This window comes from Sciurus vulgaris (genome assembly GCF_902686455.1).
Source record: "Sciurus vulgaris genome assembly, chromosome: 4".
In the NCBI taxonomy this organism is placed as follows: Eukaryota; Metazoa; Chordata; class Mammalia; order Rodentia; family Sciuridae; genus Sciurus; species Sciurus vulgaris.
Window position 1 is genome coordinate 57,061,339 of NC_136464.1, and position 21,695 is coordinate 57,083,033.

The following is a 21,695-nucleotide window of genomic DNA, read 5'->3' on the forward strand; positions in this document are numbered from 1 at the left end:
TCCCTGAATTCCAGCTCCCCACTTGGAAGCTGAGGGATCTTCGCGTTGCTCAGTGTCTTCTAGACTCAGTGGGGTGTTTTGAAGCTTCATTGACCTCTCTCAAAGTCCCTCCACGCCCTCCCTGAGCTAGGAAACTTTCCCACCAGTTTCTTTTCTTTCTTTTAATTTTTATTTTTGGTACTGGGGATCGAATCCAGGGGCACACTACCACTGGGCTACAAACCCAGTCCTTTTTATTTTTTAATTTTGAAACAGGTTGCTAAGTTGCTTAGGTCCTTGCTAAGTTGCTGAGACTGGCCTCAAACTTTCTATTCTCCGCCTTGGCCTCCAAAGTCACTAGGATTATAGGCATGTGCCACCATACCTGGCTCCCATTGGTTTCTGAGTCCCATCTGAGACTCAGTGAATCAGACCACCTTGGGGTACAGACAGGAATCTGCATTTGAAACAAGTATCCCTCACGTGTGGGCTTGTGGCCAGAAGGCCAACTGCAATCTTGCTACTCAAAGTGTGGTCTCTGGACCAGCAGCAGCAGCACCACTGGAGTCTTCAACCTTGTCAATGCGGTTCCTGTGGGGTCCCCACTTTGAGAAGCACTGCTCTGCAGGACTTGAATGGACTGAGTCCTGGAGACCCCCAGTCATCTCTCCAACCTCCCGAAGGACCCAGAAAGGTGTTCAGTCCAGGATCAGGCCTTCGTTTGGTAACAAGTAGGTGCTGAGGCCTGCCTGTTGGAAACGCCCAGGGAGACTATGTGCATGCATAGACCAAGGCAGACTTTTCAGGAAATGCTGACTGGGGAGTGGCCAGGAGGCGAAGCCATGGCTCCTGAGGGAAGAACTGGAGGGAAGAGGAAACGGGGGCTGGGGATGCAGCTCAGGCAGAGCCCCCTTGTCTACCATGAGCAAGACTCTGAGTTTGATTCCCTAGGACCACCAAAAGAAAGAAACTAAGAAAGAAAGAAACAGGAAGCAGGAGGCAGAGACCTGCCCAGGGTTTGCATGTTACAGTGCAGGGGCTGCGCTTGCCAGGGACAGTTTGCAGAGTCTGAATTTTTAACCTGACAGAATTTCCAAGGCACTTATCTTTGGTGTCCAGGTATTTTTGTTAATCTTGGGCAAAGTTAGAGACCCTGTTGCTCATGGATAAAATGACTCTATGAGGAAGCAATTACACTTATTTATCTATTTTTATGTTATATATTTCTTAGAAAACATTCCTGATATTGTGAAGCTTGGTTTCAATTTACCTATTACATAAGAGAAAAGCAACACAAAGTTAAATAGGAAGACCACACACAGTAAAAATCTCACCTTTTAGTAAAAACAACTAATTTAACAACAGATATGGAAACTATTTCCTGTGTAACCATATAAAACAGAGAACTGCCTCAAAAGAGGGCAAAATTTGAACATTGCATTGGCTTTATGGAACCAAGTGAAGATGCTTTTGATGTTCAGATAAGTGTTATTGATGGACATTGAGTCCTAATTTAAATATACCAGGAAAAACTGATGTTTAATGAGCAATTTGATATAAAGGAAAAATTCTTGTTTACAAAATTCTCCCTGAAGTTTCTCTTCTTCAGGAGCCTAGATATTTACATATGGTAGTTCACCACAAAATCCTTGCAGATTGTATGTCAAAAAATATTTTGTTTTGCAAAAATATGGGATGCACTCTTTATGCGAAGCTTTTTTCTTTAAAGTGCCAGCATTAAATAATACTTAATTCAATGATAAGTAAAAATCATTTATTACTAAACTGTCTTTGATGCAAAATCAGGATGCACAGAACACTTGTGGATATATGGTAATGAGATGGTGACGGTTATGTGGTGGAATATGGTTAGCATTTGCTTCAATCTAGACACACCTGCAGGGTGCAGACCTGGAAGAGCCATTTAACTGTGGGTCTTCCATGTCGACCACCTGTCCTTCTGAGTCCCGGGGCCAAGCAGGCCAAGTGAAACCCTGTCACTACCCTCAGTCGCCTTGAGCCAGGCACGGGGTGGTTCAGAGCAGGCCTCCCCAGCCGGTGTGAAAGGGGCCCCGGGAGGTGGAGACCTGGCAGCGGCTGCTCGTCACCCTACCTGCCAGGTACTCGATGACTGCTGCCATGTAGACAGGGGCGCCCACGCTGATCCGGTACTTGAAGGTCCCTTTCTTCAGGTAACGCATCAACCTCCCCACGGGGAAGATGACACCGGCCCTGGCTGACCGGGACAGCTTGGACATTTTCTTCTTCCCGCTCCGACCCGACATCTTGCCTCAGTTTCCCTCTCAGCTTGCTGACACGCTGGCTTCCTGGCACTCGCAATGCTGGGAAGGAAAGAAGGCAGGGGTGAGGAGACGTGGAAACACAGTGGGCACTGTGGAGTGGCCCTGGGGCTCCGCGGGGACTGCCTGCTGGTGGGAGCCGGGCATTGTCAGGCCACCACCCACAAACACCTCAAGAGGACAGGCCAACTGTCACTGAGAGGTGGGTTTATGGGCCTGCGGTCAGCTGAACAGAGATCCCCGAAGGTGTCCATTTCCTCATCCCCTGACCTGTGGCTGTTACTGTGCAGGGCAGAGGGCCTTGAGATGAAACTGAGGACCTTGAGGTAGGAGACCACCTGGGTCACCCGGCCGGCCTGCTCTAATCGCCAGGATCCTTCCCAGAGTCAGGGAATGAGAGGGAGTGAAGGAGACGTATGAAGAGGAGGGAGCAGGTTCTCTCTGAGCCTCCAGAAGGAGCCGGCCCTGCCAATACCTTCCCTGCAGCTCACCGAGCTCAAGTTCATTTTGAACTTGGGGCCAAAGGTAACAAATTTGTGTTGTTTTACTGTTTATGTTTTGAGACCAGGACTTGCTACGCTGCCCAGACTGGCCTTGAACTCCTGGGCTCAGGCAAGCCTCCCGCCCCAGCCTTCCGCGGAGCCGGGATCACGGGCATGCGCCGCCACACCTGTCTGAGCTGTTTGGAACCACTAAGTTAGAGGTGATTTACACACAGCATCAACAGAACGAGCACGGTCCTCTTGGCCCACGTGACCTCGCCCATTATCATTGTTAGTTTTGATGCATGACTTGAAGCTGATTGGCAGTTCTCAGATGGAAACACCCTTCTAAGTTCAACAATAATGTAGCCTTCCCAAAAACAAACAGGCCAGAAGAGGCAATTTAAAAAAAAAAAATTTTTTTGTAGTTGTGTATGGACAGCGTGCCTTTTTTTTATTTGTTTATTTTTATGTGGTGCTGAGGATGGAGCCCAGTGCCTCACACATGCTAGGCAAGTGCTCTGCCACTGAGCTACAGCCCCGGCCCCGAAGAGGCAGTTTTATTGAATATGCTCCTGTGGAGTAACCAAACATGTAAATGAAAAGACATAATACAACCCAAGCTTCTGCCCCTTGGAATGGGGAATCCAGATTGGTTTTGGGGACGGATTTAAAGAAACCATGAAGAGGAGGCTTCTGTAGAGTGCCCCAGGCTGCAGGTGTATGACTCACTGTTACTTAAGGAAGGCATCGTTGGGGGACAATCAAATAGCTACATCCTCTTGGACGAGGTCTTTGTAAGGCCAAAAATAATTTGTAACAGATCTTGGGTGTGTTTGAACGATTGGTTGAGGGAATATTGTGACCAAAAATGTGATATGATTCAGAATAAGGAAATTACAAAGGAGACACACACATGCACGTGCACACACACACACACACACACACACACACACACACACGACCCAGGACAAGGAGATGGAGATTTTCTATGAAAGGTGTTGCTGAGTCAAAGCTCTCTCTCTGCGCCAGGGCAACAGCATCCCTCTGGAGATGGAAATTGTCCCCACCCATTAAGGAAGCCATCTAAGTTTTGACTGGGTCATCTTACCCACAGCCAGGATGGCAAGAAGAATGGGGCTAAAACTGACGGAAGAAAGGGGTAAACGAATGCATGGCTCATCTGAAACGGAGGAGCAACTGGGATTTGCTTAATCTGGACGAATGCGTGAACGGCTTTCTGTAGGGTTTGATGTCTACTATGACTGAAAGGTTTTATATAAAAACTCTGGAATGAGGCACAAACCCTTTTCTCAAAACCCACCTGTCCTCCAGGTAGATGAGGTGAGTTTGGGGCACTTTGTTAGACACTTGACCTACATTATTTTAGGATGCTCTCGTGTACTTACTACTTTCCTATTTTATATGTCTTTCGCCACCAAAAGATGTGGGTGTTCATCGCTTAAGTACATGCAAAAGTAGCCTTAGAATGTCCCCTCTGACAGCAAGACACGGTTGTAAAGCATGATCTTGGGTTTAGGATTTCCGAGTCTCCGGCGTTGTTGTCCGAGGCTGCTCACTCCAGTTAATCCCCTGCCCAAGTGCTCTGCTTGGGGAAGGAAGCCCCTACGAGTGAACGGCGCAGGTGTCAATGCGTCTTGAGGAAACTGAGGCCAGGCATGTAACTGTGTGGAGCACCTGCTGGTGGCCAGTACCTTCCCAGGGGTAGGGGACGTGTGCAGCAGTGTTAAGGAGCCCCTGTCCTCACACCACATGTGTGTTAGCCAGGAGGGGGCGCCAAATGCAGGTGGTTCTTGATAGAGTGGAAAGAGCCCAGGACGGGGCAGGAGGCCCAGGAGTGGTCCCATCTCTACATAACTGGTTGCCCGCGAGCTCACGAAGTCACTTTCTTGGGCCCCCAGAGCCTCATCTACACAACAAGGGAGGAGGCTAATTGATCCTTAGGGCCCTTCTGGTCTTAAACTTTCTCATTTTTCTGAAATGCACTTTCAAATGGTTTTAGAAAAGCAGCTTAGCCTCCTTAAGAAGTTAGTTCTCAAGAGTTAAGAGACTGTAGGTTTACAAAGATGCACTAGTGAATCCACTAAGCCAATTATGTGCTTCCCCCCTCCCCCCAGTTACTGGTAAGTGTGGGTCTGTGTGGAGGGAGGATTAGTGAGTCTGGTTGCCAAGGAAACCACCTGAAAAGCCCATCACAGGGTGGACATGCCCTGTGGATCCGGAGTGTGCAGGATGGTCACAACCTCTCCCAGCTTCGTTCTCCCACCATGATGATGCAAATGACACAAGGGCAGAGCCCCCTCCACACACACACACACACACACACACACATACACACACACACACACACACGGATAGACATACACACTTTCCTCAAATAAAACGGCTCAACAATAAAGCTTCTTGGGAACTTCCCCAATGTTAGTAGTCAAGAGCAGTCACACAAGGCCCTAAAAATTAGAAATTAGGACCAGGAAGGAAGAAGAGCAGGTGACTTCAGGGAGCTCATGCCTAAACAGTCAAGAAGACAAAACAGCCAAGGAAGGAAAATCGAGGCGGGAGCAAGCAGAGAAACACACCAGTCGCAAACTGCAAAACGGCCCTTAACCGTAGGGGTCATCCCAAGCGCAGAAGTTTATACCAGAGTCACTTCTGCGACTTGACTTTCCTCTAGGTCAGAGGCTTGGCGGAGCTGGGGAAGCAGCTCCAGGTGAGGTCTAAGTGTGAGATGAGGGACTGATGTCCTTTGAGCAGGACCCGAGAGTTCTTTGTATTGTGATCCCCTTTACAGACGTGGAGTTGTTTTTAAGCAGCCAAGCACCCACCTGCAGGCCCTGCCTGGGTGTCAGAGACACAAGGCCCCTGCCAGTCAGTGCAAATCAGACCAACTCCAGGAATCCCCAGGAGAAGCAGGGAGGGGCTGGTGGGAGCTGAGATGTCGCCCTGGAGAGAGGACCTGCATCCCAAGACCACACCTCCCCAAAGCTGTGCCTGGGGTTAGGAGCAATGACAGCCCCTAACTTCCTTCTTTTCCAGGACACCCTTTCCTCTCACTCTATTCAGTCTGTTTTATATTTTTGGATTCGGTCTTGAGAAGTCAGGAGTTAAAGACTTGAATGGATTTTTTCCACATTCTGCAGGTTGAGTCTGATATAGGTCTACTGTCTAAAGAGAAAAGAATCATTGGAACAGGGAAATTTGTTTCCATCAGATTAATACTTAAATGTTTACTTTTATTTACCTTCTGCTCTAAAACAATTTTGCTCTGATTAGGCAAAACTTAAGGACTGTAATACATTATGTTTGTTTCCAGGCTTGAACAGGATGGATGGGGCTCTGTGGGGCATCCTGCACTGTAAGGGCCCGGTGGCCACTGGCCTGTTGGGTGGCCTCATACTCTGGGCTGCAGGGGGGCACTTAGGGACCAGATAAAGCCTAGCTGTGCAATGGCACATGCCTGTAATCCCAGCAGCTCAGGAGGCTGAGGCAGGAGGATTGCTAGTTCAAAGCCAGCCTCAGCCACTGAGCGAGGCCCTAAGCAACTCAGTGAGACCCTAAATAAAATATAAAAAGGGCTGGGGATGTGGCTTAGTGGTTAAGCCCCTCTGGGTTCAATCCCAGTACCAAAAAAATAAAAAAAAAAAAGCCTAGGTCTGTGATGTATCTGGTCCATACCGTTGAAAGATCCAGGCATAGACTCTCGTAATTTCTTCCAAAGTGAATCTGAAAGTTTTAAGCTGTTGGTGGTGGGAAGCAGGAAAATAAAACTCCAAACTCAGAGGAGGGAGAACACAGCCTGCCTACCCCTCCGTGCCACCCCAGGGCACAGCAGAGACCCTCACTGGTGTGCGAGCTGGGGGCAGAGGGCTATTCAGGCTCTGTTGTTTTAGAATTTATTTCCCTGATTGGGTTTTAAGCCTGTAAGGCCACCGATGAGTTAGATTTTATAGATAACACAGGGTAAATATTAAATTGCAGCACTGACTCAGACACGGGCAATAAACTCACACCAGCCTATTCCAATAACTACTGTATTTCACTGATTTTATGAGCCACTTTTTTTTTTTTAACATTTTACTATCTCGAGAAATTGGTATGCATCGTACAATCAATGACCCAGAGTGTCAATGAAAGATGGCATCCATAGAGCATTTGTTATTGAACAAGAAACCACATTAGATGTTGTGGAATTTACACGATCCTTGTCTTTAAATATTTTCCAATGAAGTTGCATTGGAAAATAAGTAAACCGTAATACCATAATAAAGGTCATAATGAACCATAGTAAAGCTTCAGATAGATGTTAGAGCCATCGGTCCCAAACTCACAGGGCCCGTGGGTGAGCCCGGAGCACTGGAGGAAGGCCAGAGCTTGGATTCCTGATCCGGGTTGGACCCTGTCCCCACTACCAGTTTATGATAGCCCACGGTTTCAGATTGCATCAGGCTTCTTTTGATAAAGCCAGATCTGTTTTTGACCATTGCTGGGATTAAACTTGCCGAGTGAAAATTGACATGGAATGGAAAATCTGATTCCAAGGTCTGAGCACCCGTGGAATGCCCAGTAGGTGCACACAGCCGATTTGCCATCCGTTGTGGTTATTTGAGAATGGAATAAAAATATTCTGTTTTTAGGAGGGGGTATTGATGATTGAACTCAGAGGTGTTTAACCCTTGAGCCACATCCCCGGCCCTTTCTGTATTTTATTTAGAGACAGGGTCTAGCCGAGTTGCTTAGGGCCTTGCCAAGTTGCTGAGGCTGGCCTTGAACTTGCATTCCTCCTGCCTCAGCCTCCTGGGCCACTGGGATTACAGGTGTGTGCTACTGTGCCCTGCTCTGAATTCATTATTGTTAATTTTCAAATAACTAGAACATTGGCAGGGCATAAATTCTTCATAAATAGCACTGACAGACATTTCTTTTGATCCAGTGGCATTAAGCACTCATGCCAGACACTAAGAACTCTGTGAGCTCTAGAAAGTTTGGGCATTTTCTGTGTTACAGCTGACCACCCACAAGCTTAAACATATTTAGATGGCCCTTGACTTTCAGTGATTTAACTTAGGATTTTTTTTTTTTTTTTTACTTTACAGTGGTGTGAAAGGTATAAGAATTCACTAGAAAGAATACTTCAATTTATAATTTGGGGGTGTGGGTGTAGCTCTGTGGTAGAGTACCTGCTTAACATGTGTGATGCCCTGGGTTTGATGCCCAGCACTCCCTGCCCCAGTTTTGAATTTGGATCTTTTCTTGAACTAGCGATATGCAGAACAATTGTCTCTTAAATTGCTTGGTGGTGGGCTGAAGCTCACAGTCGGCCACATGATCACCAGGGGAATCACCAAGACTCAAGTGTGCTATGTCGCTAAGTAGGCTATTGGGTGGATCAGGTGTACTGAATGCAATTTGGAGATATTTTCAACTTATGATGGGTTTATTGGATCATAACTCCAGTATTAAGTCGAGGAACATCTGCAGTTATATTGTTCATCCTGAAGAAAGGAAAATAACATGAAAGGAGTTAATGTTTTTAGTTTTAGTCTCTTTCTTTTCTTTTTAGTGCTGAGGATTGAACCTGGGGCCTTGTACATGTTAAGAAAGCACTCTACCACTAAGCTATATCCAACGCCCTTTTTACTTTTTATTTTGAGACAGAGTCTTGCTGTGTTGCTGAGGCTGGCCTTGAATTTGCAATCCTCCTACTTCAGCCTCCTCAGCTGCTAGAATTGTGGGGTGTACCACTGTACCCGGCTTGGAGTTTATTTTAATCTAAGTAATACTTGCATATAGTCAAAAAGCAATAAGGTACTGAAATGCAACTGTCTCCCATTCTACTCTTTCTATCCTCAATCTCACTTCCAGATGCAACTACATGTAGCAATTTAAAAATTTTAGTTCTGGTGGCTACCTTCAAACTCCAGTTTAAACCTCTATGTCTCAATCCATTTTCATTTTCCTACAGTCTCCATCTGTGCCTAAGAAAATTGAGAACTTAACTCATCTTTCTTCTCCTTTTTCTATTTTTTTTTTTTCTTTTTGGTACCAGGGATTGAACCCAGGGGCACTTAGCCATAGAGCCACATCCCCAGCACTTTTTAAATATTTTATTTAGAGTAGGGTCTCGCTGAGTTGCTTAGGGCCTCACTAAGTTGCTGAGGCTGGCTTTGAACTCATGATCCTCCTGCGTCGGCCTCCCGAGCTGCTGGGATTACAGGTGTGCACCACCAGGCCCCTCCTTTTTCTAATCGTTGGCGGTTGTATTTTCAGTTTTATTCCTCCACTGACTGCTGGTCTCCATCTCTGTCCCGACTCCGCAGATTTTAGGCATCTTTCATGCCATCACGGTGAAGGTGCCGACTGAGCCGCTGTCTCCCGCCCTCCCTCCCGTCCACCTCTGTCTCCTGTACTTTCCATCATCCTGGCTCATTGCATTTTATATTTTGTTCCCCAATCACAACAAAATCGTCCACATCTTTTCCTCTGGATTTATTTTGAAAATGACACGCCCGCAGGCAGCATGAGTGTGATTAAGACTTTGCCAGAGCTGTTCCCTCTGATTCAAGGGGCTGAGGGCCTCCATGTCTCTGTGGTCCAGCATCAAGAGCGGATTCTCTTTCAACATCATTCCCTGCTTTACTGGCTCCACACTTGGACCTTACCTTTCTTCCCTAACCCCTGAGGTCACTATCCGCAGTTGAGGCTTGTTAAATGTGGTAGTTACGTTCTGCAGAGAAGCCAGAACCCCATTAACACGCGTGCTGGGGGGAATACAGGGCGAGATTCCTGCCACCTATGGTCACAACCACCAGGCCAGCTGACCTCGTGGCCGCTGTTTTTTTGGGAGCTGGGGATTGAACCCAGGCAAGCTCTCCTGTGGTAGGGTCTCTGTTCAAAGACATCTGTTCACTACAAGCCGCTGGACCCTTGACACTGAGCTCTCAGTCAACACCACAGCTCACGCCTGAATGTGGCTTATCTAACACCCATATTTTTTCCATATGGCATCTCGAGTCTTCTTGCACCGAGGAACGCTAGACAGCTCTTCAGCACTACGCACTGAACAGTGAACACCAACAAACCCCACTAAGATGTGAATAAGCAGGGTGCCAAAGAGACAGCAAGAAGGCTGCTTATTTACAGTGTGTGTTGACGCAAGAAGGGCGGGCCTTGCCCTGCTCACCCTCGGCTGGGAATATGCACTTGGGGAGATGCAGACTTTGTGCAGCTTTGCACAAGCACAATCCTTGAGTGACGGCAATAGTGCCACAAGCACTGATTTGGGGTTACAAATAAATTTTGGCCTAAGAAAATTTGCATATGTTATCAGTGAATAATGAGAATGGACACTATTTTTCTTTTTTCTTTTGTGGTACCTGGGATTGAACCATTGAGCCCAGGGGCGCTCTACCTCTGAGCTACATCCTCAATCCTTTTCACTTTTTAAAAAAAGTTTGAAACAGGGTCTCATTAAATTGCTGAGGCTGGCCTTATAACTTTTGATCCTCCAGCCTCAGCCTCCAAAGTTGCTGGGATTACAGGTGTGTGCCGCCATAGTCGGCTTGTATTTTTCTTTGTTCTTGTTGATTAAAGAAAAACATACCACTATCCTATCCCTCAAATCACCCAGTTTCTCAATTACATGTTTTTTTTTTTTTTTTTTTTTTCAGGAACCATATTCTTTCCAGAAACCTCATTCCAGAGGGCCTCTAGTTATTTTACCTAGTGGTCATCCTGGGCTGTCTTCCTGCTTATCCTTGATCCCAGGCATTCCTCTTTCTTGGTTTGTAACTCTTCAGGAAGTTTATAGAAGAGTAGACTGTTTTCTTACACAAATGAAACTGTCTTAATTGAGTGATCTTGGATTATCATTCAGTGGGATATATAACTGATGGCATCAAAATAATTTTGCTTTAACAAAATCATCAATCAAAGTCATTGATCACCCCACCCCATCCCACTCATCCTGCTGGGTACTAGGCAATAAGCCAGTTCAATCTGAATACTTGAGGGTTTTCTTCCCTTGGGGACTTTCCCGTTATGTGTGACTATTCCCCACCCCAGCATCCCTTTATTTCCCCCATGTCTCCCTTTACTTGTCTTTTCCTGAAACACCTATAAACTAGATGTTGAACCTCCTAGTTTACTCTCAAGTCTCTTGCATTTTTTCTTTTTCCTTTAATTTTAGTCCTTTCAATATCTAATTCTGGGAATCATACTTTTAATCTCCAAGAGCTATTTCTTGTTTTCTCTGTTCCTTTTTCACAACATCCTGTTCTTTTATGAATGTATCATGTCTTCAAATTCTTTGCAACTAATTAGAACGTGTTAAAGTAACCTTCTGTTTTATCCAAGCAGTTGTCCTAGTTACTTATGTTCATTTTTCCCTTTCATGTTGGCTTTCTTTAAATGCCTGGAAATCTTTGGTTATACACTTGTATTTCAGAATAAAGCACAGGTAGATAGAAGAGCTATTGTTTGGTAGGAATGCACCTGCTTGGAGCTTCTGGGTGTGTGTACAGGGCATGCCAACTAGCAGGACTAACTTAGATTATCCCATTAGGGGATAAGAGCCCCCACACGTCAGACTGAGGGAGCCTTACTTCACAGAGCCATATCCCTCCCCGAAATCCTAGATGTGTCCTGTAGTTAGATTTCGTTAGCAGAACCCTCAAGTTGTTAGCTTGGTGAATGAACACATTTCCAGAGATTCTCCCAGGACAGGGAGAGAGGTCAAGTCACTCAGCTGTCCCCAGGGCCCCTTCATCCACTGTGGCTTCTGTGTTCATTCTTAGCTGTGGCTTCCCCTGACAGCGCACACATGTGTTCCTATGCCCTTTCAGTCTTCCAGAAATTTCTCGAAATTGCCAGTTTGCTAATGACCTACACCAGACCCCTTCCTCTGTTCTTGAGTGTTTATTTACCATCATTTCTCTGGGCTCCAGAGAAGGAGGGGGCTGAAGCAAAGCTCATGTGCTCGGTCTGTCCCTTTGAACTGGAAACCTAAAGAGTCATTTTCACTTAACATCTTAAACATACCTCATTTGCAAATTAGCTTGGAGATGAATGTGTTGGTAAGAAGAATAGTTCGACTGTCTTATAATTGAATAATAATGTCATGTTAAAAAATTAAGATCGCTTCTACCATCAGGTGAGTCATTGGAAACTAACTGGTCTGGAGATAATTGAAAAATATAAAATTTAGTATCAAAAGAAATTGTATGAGACTCATTAACAGAGTCCAATTCAGTGTGTCTCTGTCTGTATGATTGTAGCATATGGAGTCCCCATAAACAATATTTAGTATTATATTGTAATCCCAGAAAGGAGGAGGGGAAAGAAAGGAAAAACTCTCAGTATCTGCCCTTATGAGGCAAATGAATCAATTGCTTTCGGTGGGAAATGGTAACTTCATTTAATACTCTCGATGCCTTCATAAAGAGTCTGATTCTCTGGACCAACATTTCCCCTCTAATTCAAATAAGTTCTTTTTCAAGTGTTAAGAGCTGGTAAAGAGTGAAGCATTTTTTATGTCTCAAACAACTCCTTGACATTTTAGGGTTTTTTTTTTTTTTTTTTTTTTTTTTTGGTAAACTGATAAAGACCATGACAAACTCAGCCAAACAGCAAGATGGTTCATTAGAACCCTCCAGTGCCCTGATTTTTTGGGGGGAGGTGGGTACTGGGGATTGAACCCAGGGGCACTCAACCACTGAGCCACATCCTCAGTCCTTTGTACACTTTATTTAGAGACAGGGTCTCGCTAAGTTGCTGAGGCTGACTTTGAACTTCCGTTCCTTCGGCCTTAGCCTCTAGAGTTGCTAGGATTGAGGGCATTTGCCACTGTGCCAAGTCAGTATCCTAATTTAAATGACCCTTTTTTTTTTTTTAATAGTCAAACTTCTACACAGAGGTTTTTCAAAAGACAGAACATGGGTTGGGGGAGAAAAAGAGAAAGAAGGAGAGAGAGAGAGAGAGAGAGAAATCAGTAACCTGAGGGTGAAGCAGTAATCATAGGTCATAGATAGGTAAGGTCAGGTTGATGAACCATTTGCTAGAGGATCTAGGATTACAAGACAGCTTATTTTAAAGTACTCTTTTAAGATCAAGCTCTTCGGAAACATACAAATCAAAATGCTTTCACATATGTTATTTTAACTCTAGAAATATGAGGTCTTACAGCCTTTTAATGATGAAAATGATTTAAAAAAAACTTTGAATACTGTTTTCTGAAATGTTCATGAACATGAAATTTATAGTGTCATCTTCTAATGGATCTCTGTACTGTTTCAAAATTGCAGAAAATTTTTCCAATTTATTTATTGTTATTACCTAGGATAGTTCCCTCATCTGCAATACTGTGCTTTGGAATATCCGATACTGTAAATATTTATGAAAAATGAAGCCAACACTGCAATGAACCGTCTTTACTCTGTCAGTTCAAAACTATCCTTTGGGAGAATAAAATGAGATGAAATAAAACTAAGTAGGACATAGGGGGATTCAAAATAAATATATTCACTATTGTAGAAATATATTTTAAAGGGCATGAAAAAAATCTCTTAGTTTCACACCTAATAGCATTCTATTATATTTTGGCATGTTATCCTAAGTACTGTATTAAAATAATAATAGTTTGTTAGCATTATTTTGTAGCTATAAAAACCATTTTCAGCAATACCAGCTAAATCACTTGCTCTATTACACCTCCATTTATGAACTCCAAGGGCGAATCATTATTGCACAAGTGATACTTTCCAGACCATTTTCTTCCAGGGCCACCTTTAAGTGAATGAGAATAGTCAATAATTTTATCGTCATATATGTTAAAGCACATTAACAATTTATAATGTAAAGAGCTATATCAAATGCAGTTCCATCAAAATGACACAGATCAAATTAACCAAATTAACCAACCATGAACGTGAGAACCAAGCATTAATCCAATTTATTTAAATTATACTATTGGATAACAAATCATTCCCTTTTTAAAAGAATTTCCATTCATGTCTCGGAGTGCAAAGCTCAACTGCCTGCACGTTCTTGGTCATTCAGAGACACAGAACTGCGTGGCCATTTCGGTCATTCTAGAGGCGCCAGGGGAGGGGGCGGGGCGGGGCTGGGGGATTTAGGAGACCTGTACTTTTGTGCACTAAGACTCTTACTTTTTTTTTTTTGTCTTGGTTGAACTTGAGCTACGATTTTTTTTACAGTAGAAAACAGAAGTTGTTGCTCTATAGTTGGTTTCTGCATCCACTTTCTAATATAAACGTGTGGCCACGGACATGGGACTAGTCGAATAAGAAAGGGGCGACAATTTTAGTTTTGTTTGAATTTGAGTTAGGAATGTGTTCCAGGAGAGTGTCACCCAGAACACGCACTGGCTTTTGCCTTCTCCAATCTATTCATTCATGGAAAACAAAAACAAACCAACAAAAACCAAACAACAACAACAAACCTAAACCTTCACTGCCTGGTCACTGGTGTTTTTGGCTCTTGGAGAACTGACCAATAGGAGTGGCAGGCAAACTGTGTCACCACCTCAAAATTGGACAGTTTACAATTAGTGTGAGCAGCCGCCTCTTGGCTTCTCTGAGCTGTGATGAGCTTCTCAGGGGGGATGGAGGATGGAGGATGGACGACCCGGGGGTGGGGGTAGGGAGCTGAGGGTACCAGTACCAGACAGCAGGTGCTACTGATCCAGCAGCGACTTCCAGAGACATCAGTGTGGCTGGGCAGCTGAGCGCTCTGGTGGGCCAGGTGTCTGCTCTCCAACCTTGAACAACAGACTGCCCTTAGCTGAGGCAGCCGCTCTGCAACGCTTCCTCCGTCCTTTCCCTGCCTGCGCCCCACTACCCTGCTTCCTTGCAGACAAGCTCAGGCAGTGGCTTCGGCTCCGTGGGTGGTGTTTGTGCTGTTGACAGGCTATCCCTGGTCACATGGTGCCATTCCCTTTGTGGGAGACCCGGTAAACCTCAAGGAGACACAGTAGTGTTAGAAGGGGCAGGGGTGGTGGCCCAGGGCGGAGTTTCCACTTCTGCATGGACCAGCCATTGTCCTCAGGCAAATCAGATTTTTAAAATCCTCTTGGACTTGAAGGAACAGTTATAGGAGCTCTTATGTATGACACAGAGGGGGCAGTGGTGGGAACCCGGATGGCTCTTTCCCCCTTTCCCACCCTGGGCTCTAAGGAGCCCCACCTGCGAACCCAGCACCTGCCTGTCTCCAAGGTCTCCAGCTGAAAAGATGCTGCTGTTCCTCGAAGATGCTCCTGACCCTCACCTGCTACCTAGGTTCACAGAGGTGCCACCAGCGGGAAGACAGATCCAGGGGATCTGTCCTTTGCGGTTACTGTTTCATTGTCCATGATCCTCATGGAAAAGAAAAGCCGAACCTGAAAGATTTGTTTTCACTTCGCTCCCAGGATGGTCTGTTCTTCCCCTTCAGACAATGATCAACTACAGAGCCGCTGAGGAAAAATTCATTTTAGTGGTGGCAGCAGGGGGCAGGGGCCCTGAGTGGATTATCACTTCATTGAAATTCTGCAAAGTTGATCAAGTGATCAATGTGGAAGTTTACCACTCTGATGGGGAATGCAGTGAATTATCATCTGACCTAAAAGTTTATGTTGTATGTCGCATAAACTATTGCAATTTACCCTTTTGTATTCCACCATAACTATTTAATTTTAATGCTTTATTGAGCAGCAAAGGCAGCTCAAAATAATACATAATTCTGTATATATACCATTAGTGGTGCAGCCCACCAAACACAGGGCCTCAGGGCCGGGATCAGGCTGATTTGATCTTATCACATTTTTGTCCTGTGTCACGGAAACTCCTCCCCACTACCCCTGCAATTTAGGAATCCAAAAAATCATTAGGATGCTTCTCTTATCCAGAAACAACCCCCCAGATCTCTGGCTAGAGAAGCCATTGTCATCTTGGGTTGAAAAATACAGTCCCATAGCTAACTCTCCTGCCGTCACAGGAGTGGCTGGAGAGATGTCCCTAGACCGGTGTCGATGCATATTTTCACACACATTTCTGTCAAAGCACGAGAATTTTGACTTGAATTACTTACTCCATTCCAGGTCCAAATTGGCAATGCCAGTCAAATAAATCGGGCAAAGTATGATGGATGGTGAGACGGATAAATGAACAGTAAGGGCTTCAGAGAAACCACCAGATTTATCTTATTTAATACTTTGTGACAAGACAGTTTAAAGTACAGTGTCATGTGGCTCAATCTGAAACTCTTTATCTTTCATTTGTCATAGTCAGGGAAAACAGTGATGCAAATAAAGAGTTTCTTAAATAAAAATTTGTATACCCTAGTCTTCAAACGACACAGCCGGAGGATCCCTGGGTGCTAGTGGCGCCTCCAGTTTCCTGTGGGGACATGGAGATGGAGGGCCACGGAGCCAGGCTGCATGGGCCTCAGTTCCCTGAGTAGGGACTCTGAGCACTGTTTTTTTTTGGACTGTGGATTGAACCCAAGGGCACTAGTCCTTTTTTTTTTTTTTTTTTTTTTTAATGTTTTTTAGTTGTTGAAGGACCTTTATGTCATTTACTTTTACATGTGGTGTTAAGGATCGAACCTAGTGTCTCACACAGCTAGGCAAGCACTCTACCACTGAGCCGCATCCCAGCCCTTTTATATATTTTATTTAGAGACAGGGTCTCACTGAGTTGCTCAGGCCTTCGCTAAGTTGCTGAGGCTGGCTTTAAACTTGAGATCCTCCTGCCTCAGCCTCCCCAGCTGCTGGGATTACAGGCATGTGCCACTGTGCCTGGCTCTGGGCACCTCTTTTCTTTTCTGTAAGATGGGTATAAAAAAGTACCTACCTGTAGGGGTGTTGTCAGAATTAAATGAATTAAAAGTGTTTAGAACTGGACCTGGCATTTAATAAATATTAACCATTAGGTTTACGTCCTCAAAAGAAGCCATCACAGAGAGCTATTTTTGTGGCCTGTAGTCTTCTAGCATCTTCTCCAGCACATTTCTATTGGTTTCTCCATTTCAAAGTCGGTTGCTGCAATACTACAGGGCCTGAGACGGTGTGCCCGAGCCACGTAATGTACGAATACTTTGTTTGTCCCAAGGTTGGGCCCGTTTGGTCCCCTCCTCATCTAATCCCATATTTTCCAAATTCCACCTGCCTGGGATTCACGATCATCTCGAGGTTGGAAGCATAGGATCTCACAAAATCATAATCCAGGACTGAAAGGGACTTGCGTGGTTGATGACTGAGTTACCCCCGCCCCCGCCTTATTTTACCTACAGTGAAAAGTGATCTGGAAGGCGCAGGGGTTCTGAAAGGCCTGTCCATGCCACAGTCTGTGCCAGCACGCCTAGAGCCCCCGAGTTTCTGCACCGCTGGTCTGAGGCTGCTTTTCCTACGCTCTGTCCATTTGGTCCCTTTCCAGCTTAGCAGAGTGTTAGTACTAACAGTGGATAGTCAATCAGTCCTTAAATGAGTGACCCAGTAAAGGAAACCAAATTAAATTTTGTTTCAAAAGCATCTTTAGTTTCTGTGATTTATTGTTTGGAAATGAATTATGCTCTCAAATACCTTTCTTTTCTAACCTAATTCCCAAGAGCCACCCCAATGTGTCCCCAAGGGAAAAAAATTCTCCACCCTCATGCTCTCCTTGTATTTTTTAAAATGCCACCTTTGTCTTTCTCTTGTCTCGTTAAAAAGTACTGTAGTATTTTTGATTTTCAATGCACATTATCTACCAATCATTTTCAAATTAGTTGTATTCAAATATACAAGCATTATATAAATTAAATCAAAGTGTAAAATTTCAGATATTATACTGATGGTAACAAATGGGTATGAATAATGTTGACTAAAGCCCTTCCTGACAAGTGCAGCTTGTCTGTCCTGTTAGCAATTTAATTTATAGAAATATACTTATATTAATTTTATATATTTAATTTATATATTTTATATATATAATTTATGATTTTATATATTTAATTTATAGAAATATACTTATATTTCTATAAATTAAAATTAATTTATAAATTAAATTTATAAATTAAAATTATGATTTATTAATTTATAAATTAATTTCTATAAATTAAAATTTCATTGTTTTTATAGCAACAGTACCACATGATAGGTACTATTTGGCAATGTGCCTGTTTTCATTGATTGCATTTTGGGAAACTTTGTCTCAGTATAGACACATTTGTTTTATTCTTTTAAATAGCTGTCTAATATTCCAGAATATAGATGTACCAGACTTTATTTAGCCATTCCCTATTTATGGCCATTAGGTTGTTTTCAATTTCAGCAATGAACCAGAACTCTGCAATGAACATCCTTACACATGCTGAGCATGTGTGTGCCTACTTTTTTTTTTTTTTCCAGGATTGGACCCAGGGGCATTCTACCACTGAGCTACATCCACAGCCCTTATATATGAATTTGTTTTGAGAGGTGGGGTCTTGCTAATGTTGTGGATGAACCTCCTGCCTCAGGTATGGGCCACCATGTCTGACTTTTTCAGGATATATAACAAGGAATGAAATGCTGGTCACACAATGTGCACATTATTCACTTAGTAGTGCCCAAACGGCTCTCCAAGTTGGTTAGATCAATGTGCACATCTGCCGGCAGTGTGTCCAAGTTCCGAGTTCCCCGTAGTTCACCAGCACCACATTTCTCCTGGTTTGGCTGCCCTTCTATTTGATCTCCGAGGCCTGGGGCGCGAGCTCAGTGAGCACTGGGTGGTGACTTTACGCTTGCTTCCCCCATTCGGAGCTGTTTATGAATGGGTACTTGGTATAAATGTCTGCTGGGTGATCTCCAAGTGTTTTGCTCATGTTTAGGCAATACATAGTTTTCAAAAGCATTTCCCAAGCCTGTGTCTCAGTTTGAGGTTCTTTCTTTCTTTGTGTCTTTGTAATGGGGGTTGACCCCAGAGGCATTTTACCACTGAGCAACAACCCTAGTCCTTTTTATTTTTTGAGACGATGGCTCTGGCTAAGTTGCTGAGGAGCTTGCTAAATTGTTCAAGCTGGCCTCGAACTTGTGATCCGCCCACCTCAGCCTGCCTAGTCTCTCAGATTACAGCCAGCCTGGCTGAGGTTATTTCTGAAGAATGAAAAACATTCTTACCCGACGAATTTCTGCACATCCATCCCTCCCCAAGAACAAGTTACAGATCTCTTTCCTTTAAAGTTGTCTACGACAGAATTCACCTCCTGCTTTGCTGGCAGGAGGCAGAGAAAACAGACATGGTTGTCTCAGACAATAGCTAGCGGGGTGTCCCACCCATTGGGAAACAGCAGACCAAAAGCTCTTCACAAACCCAGGAACTCAACAGAGGGTAGAATAGTGAAGCAGCCGGGCCAGAATCTTTTGGTCATTCTGGATACAACGAGGTAAATTCTTTTATAGAGTTTGAAATAGCGGATCCCATTAATAATGTCCACAGTCTGACCAGGAATGGATCCAGGTAAGGCAGAACTGTTAGGGTAGGGAAAACCAGAGGAAGAGGAAAAGTGGGCTTATTTTAGGAGGAAATATGGATGTAGGAAAGAGGAGTTTTGAAGATGTGAATTGTGCAATTCAAGACACATTTTTCCACCCGGCAATGCCTGTATTTATTTATATGATAATCTTGGGCTAAAGCAATTCTGAAATTCACAAGCGCAGTACAAATCTTGTAGCTCTGAATATTTAATTTGAATATAAGAAGAGTTTGCTTGTGGGGTAAGAGATGACTTTCAGTTAAATATGAATGGATTGAGAATTGTATACAGCTTAGTTTGTGTTTTGAAACAACATAAATGAAGACATTCTCGTTCTTAATAATGTTTTCTTTTTCTCTCACCTATTGACCCGTCTCAGTAGCAACTGTGCAGCTCAGTGAGAGTACGATTGTATTTCAACTCAAACACAAATGAGAAAAGTGAGGCCACACTATTTGCCATGGCGGATTGATTGGCCCTAGGGGTTCCTGGGTCTTCAGGGGCCCTTGTTCTGAATTCCGCTGAGCTGGACAAGGCTGCCCCAACAGCTCCCCAGCGCTGTTATATCACCAGAACTACCCGAAAAGCAGACGGTGGAGCCTGGTTTCCATTGCACTCTGTCAAACACACAGGGACTCACACTTTGGCTTCTCAGCCCATTTTTTCTTGCCTCTTTCATCCCTTCACCCATCAAGGGGCCATTGCCATAAACGCCTCAGCAATGAGCAGGCCTAAAACAGGCCCATGCTGGCCCTCATCACCCTGGAACTATTCGCGATTCGAAACTCCTGGAGAAGGCTCTTTGGCCCTTGGAGGACCAATGAACCTTTGACCATTGTTGTGGGGAACAAAGAGGGCAGGAGCGGAGGGCGCCCCCACGAGGCAAGGCGGGAGAAGACACCCACAGGCGCGAAGTGGGAGACTGGCCAGGCTGGACCGAGGGTGCACCTGGGCTGCCCGCTGGGAGCCTGCAGAGACAGGGCTGGTCCCCGCGCGCCGCGCCCCGCGTGCGATTCGCTCCGTGTCCGGCGCAACCCTTTTCTACCCCTCAGTCCTTTCCTGCGCCGCGGCCACTTGACTTTTATTTCCTTTTTCTTTATATTACTACTGTTATTGTTGTTATTATTATTATTATTTTCCCGCGCAAAGCGGGAAGCCGGGACTGCCCAGACGAGCCGCGGATCTGCCGCCATTTCCCGGTGAAAGCGCAGCGCGCGTCGGCACCGGGCGCCCCGGAAAGGGAACCGGAGGGGAGTGCCCGGCCCCGCGCCCTCCTCCGCGTCGTCCCCGGGGCGTGCGCCCGCCCGCGCAGCAGCCCCCGGCCCTCGCCCGCGCCGCCCGGCGTCCCCGGCCTGACCTTCCCCAGCGCGGCCCGCCCCCGGACCGCGGTCCCTTCCCTCCACCCGGCGCCTCCGCGCCCCCTCCATTGTCAGCCCAGAGCAGCCGAAGCCCACCCCGGGCACCTTTGGAGGCCCCGAGCGGCCCTACTCCGGCGCCCTCGGGCCTGACGCAGCCCCCAGCACCCGGCGCAGCCCCCCTCCGCGTCTGGGTGCCTCCCTCTTCTGCGCCCCAAACTCCGCATCCCTGGGAGCCCTCGGCTCCCTCCAGGGCCAGCCTGCCCGGGGCCCGCAGCTGGACCGCGCATCCCTCCTTCCTCCCTGCCTCCTTGCCCGAGCTGCCCCGGCCCCTCGCCGGCCGCAGGAATTTTGCCGCTTCTTTAGCCCCCCCCCCCCCCCCTTTATTTCCCGAGGAAGCAAGTTGGGCAGTTTGCTTTATTAATTTTTCTATTTTGCAGAGGGTGGGTCGGCTATTGGGGATGCGCCCGCAGGGGCTGGGGGAGAGGAAGGGGCGGCTCTCTCCGGCCCCTGCGCTGCCCTGGCAGCGCGTTTTGTTTCCAGACCCCGGAGCCCCTAAACAATAATGCCATCGCCATGGCGGGCTCACCTGGTGCTGCGCCGCCGGCTCCGGGCGCCCGGTGCCCTCTGCGCGCCCCTCCCCGGGCGCAGGTTCGGCCCGCGCGGCGCCGGTGCCGGGCAGGACTCTTTGCCTTTCTTTGGGTTTTATCTGTGCGTGTCAATGGCGGCAAGCGGCAGTTCTCTGGGCCGCGGATAGTAGCGGGGGGAGGAGGAGGAGGGAGAAGGGATTGCTCCTTCTCCACATAACCACCTCTAGGAGGAGTCGCTCAGCCTCATCCCCCGCCAGCCCAGGCTCCGCGATGGGTCCGGGGCTTTCGGTGGGGCTTGATGAGCTATTGTCCTTCAGGAGCTTTAATGATGAAACCGCGCGGCCTCCGCGTAGCCGGCGGATCTGTTGGCTCTGCAGAGGGCCACTAGCTAAGATGAGGCTAAAGGTGGGGACAGAGGCACCATGGTCACCATCCAGAGTCTCCTGTTAGCTAGATTCACCTTTGGTGGGAGACGGAGGCGCG

The 21,695-nt window shown here is 46.0% G+C and overlaps 1 protein-coding gene across 1 annotated transcript in view; it reads right to left on the reverse strand.

The window, feature by feature from the left end:
• Window positions 1-21,369, reverse strand: part of MACROH2A2 (macroH2A.2 histone) — a 52,210-nt gene extending 30,841 nt beyond the window's left edge. Inside the window, exons 1-2 of the mRNA XM_079135806.1 lie at window positions 21,212-21,369; window positions 2,093-2,321 (exon numbers count right to left, since the gene is read on the reverse strand). Of these exons, the coding sequence (XP_078991932.1) occupies window positions 2,093-2,264 (172 nt within the window). The 5' untranslated portion in view covers window positions 2,265-2,321; window positions 21,212-21,369. The remainder of the gene's footprint in view (window positions 1-2,092; window positions 2,322-21,211) is intronic.
• Between the last annotated feature and the right edge of the window lie 326 nt (window positions 21,370-21,695).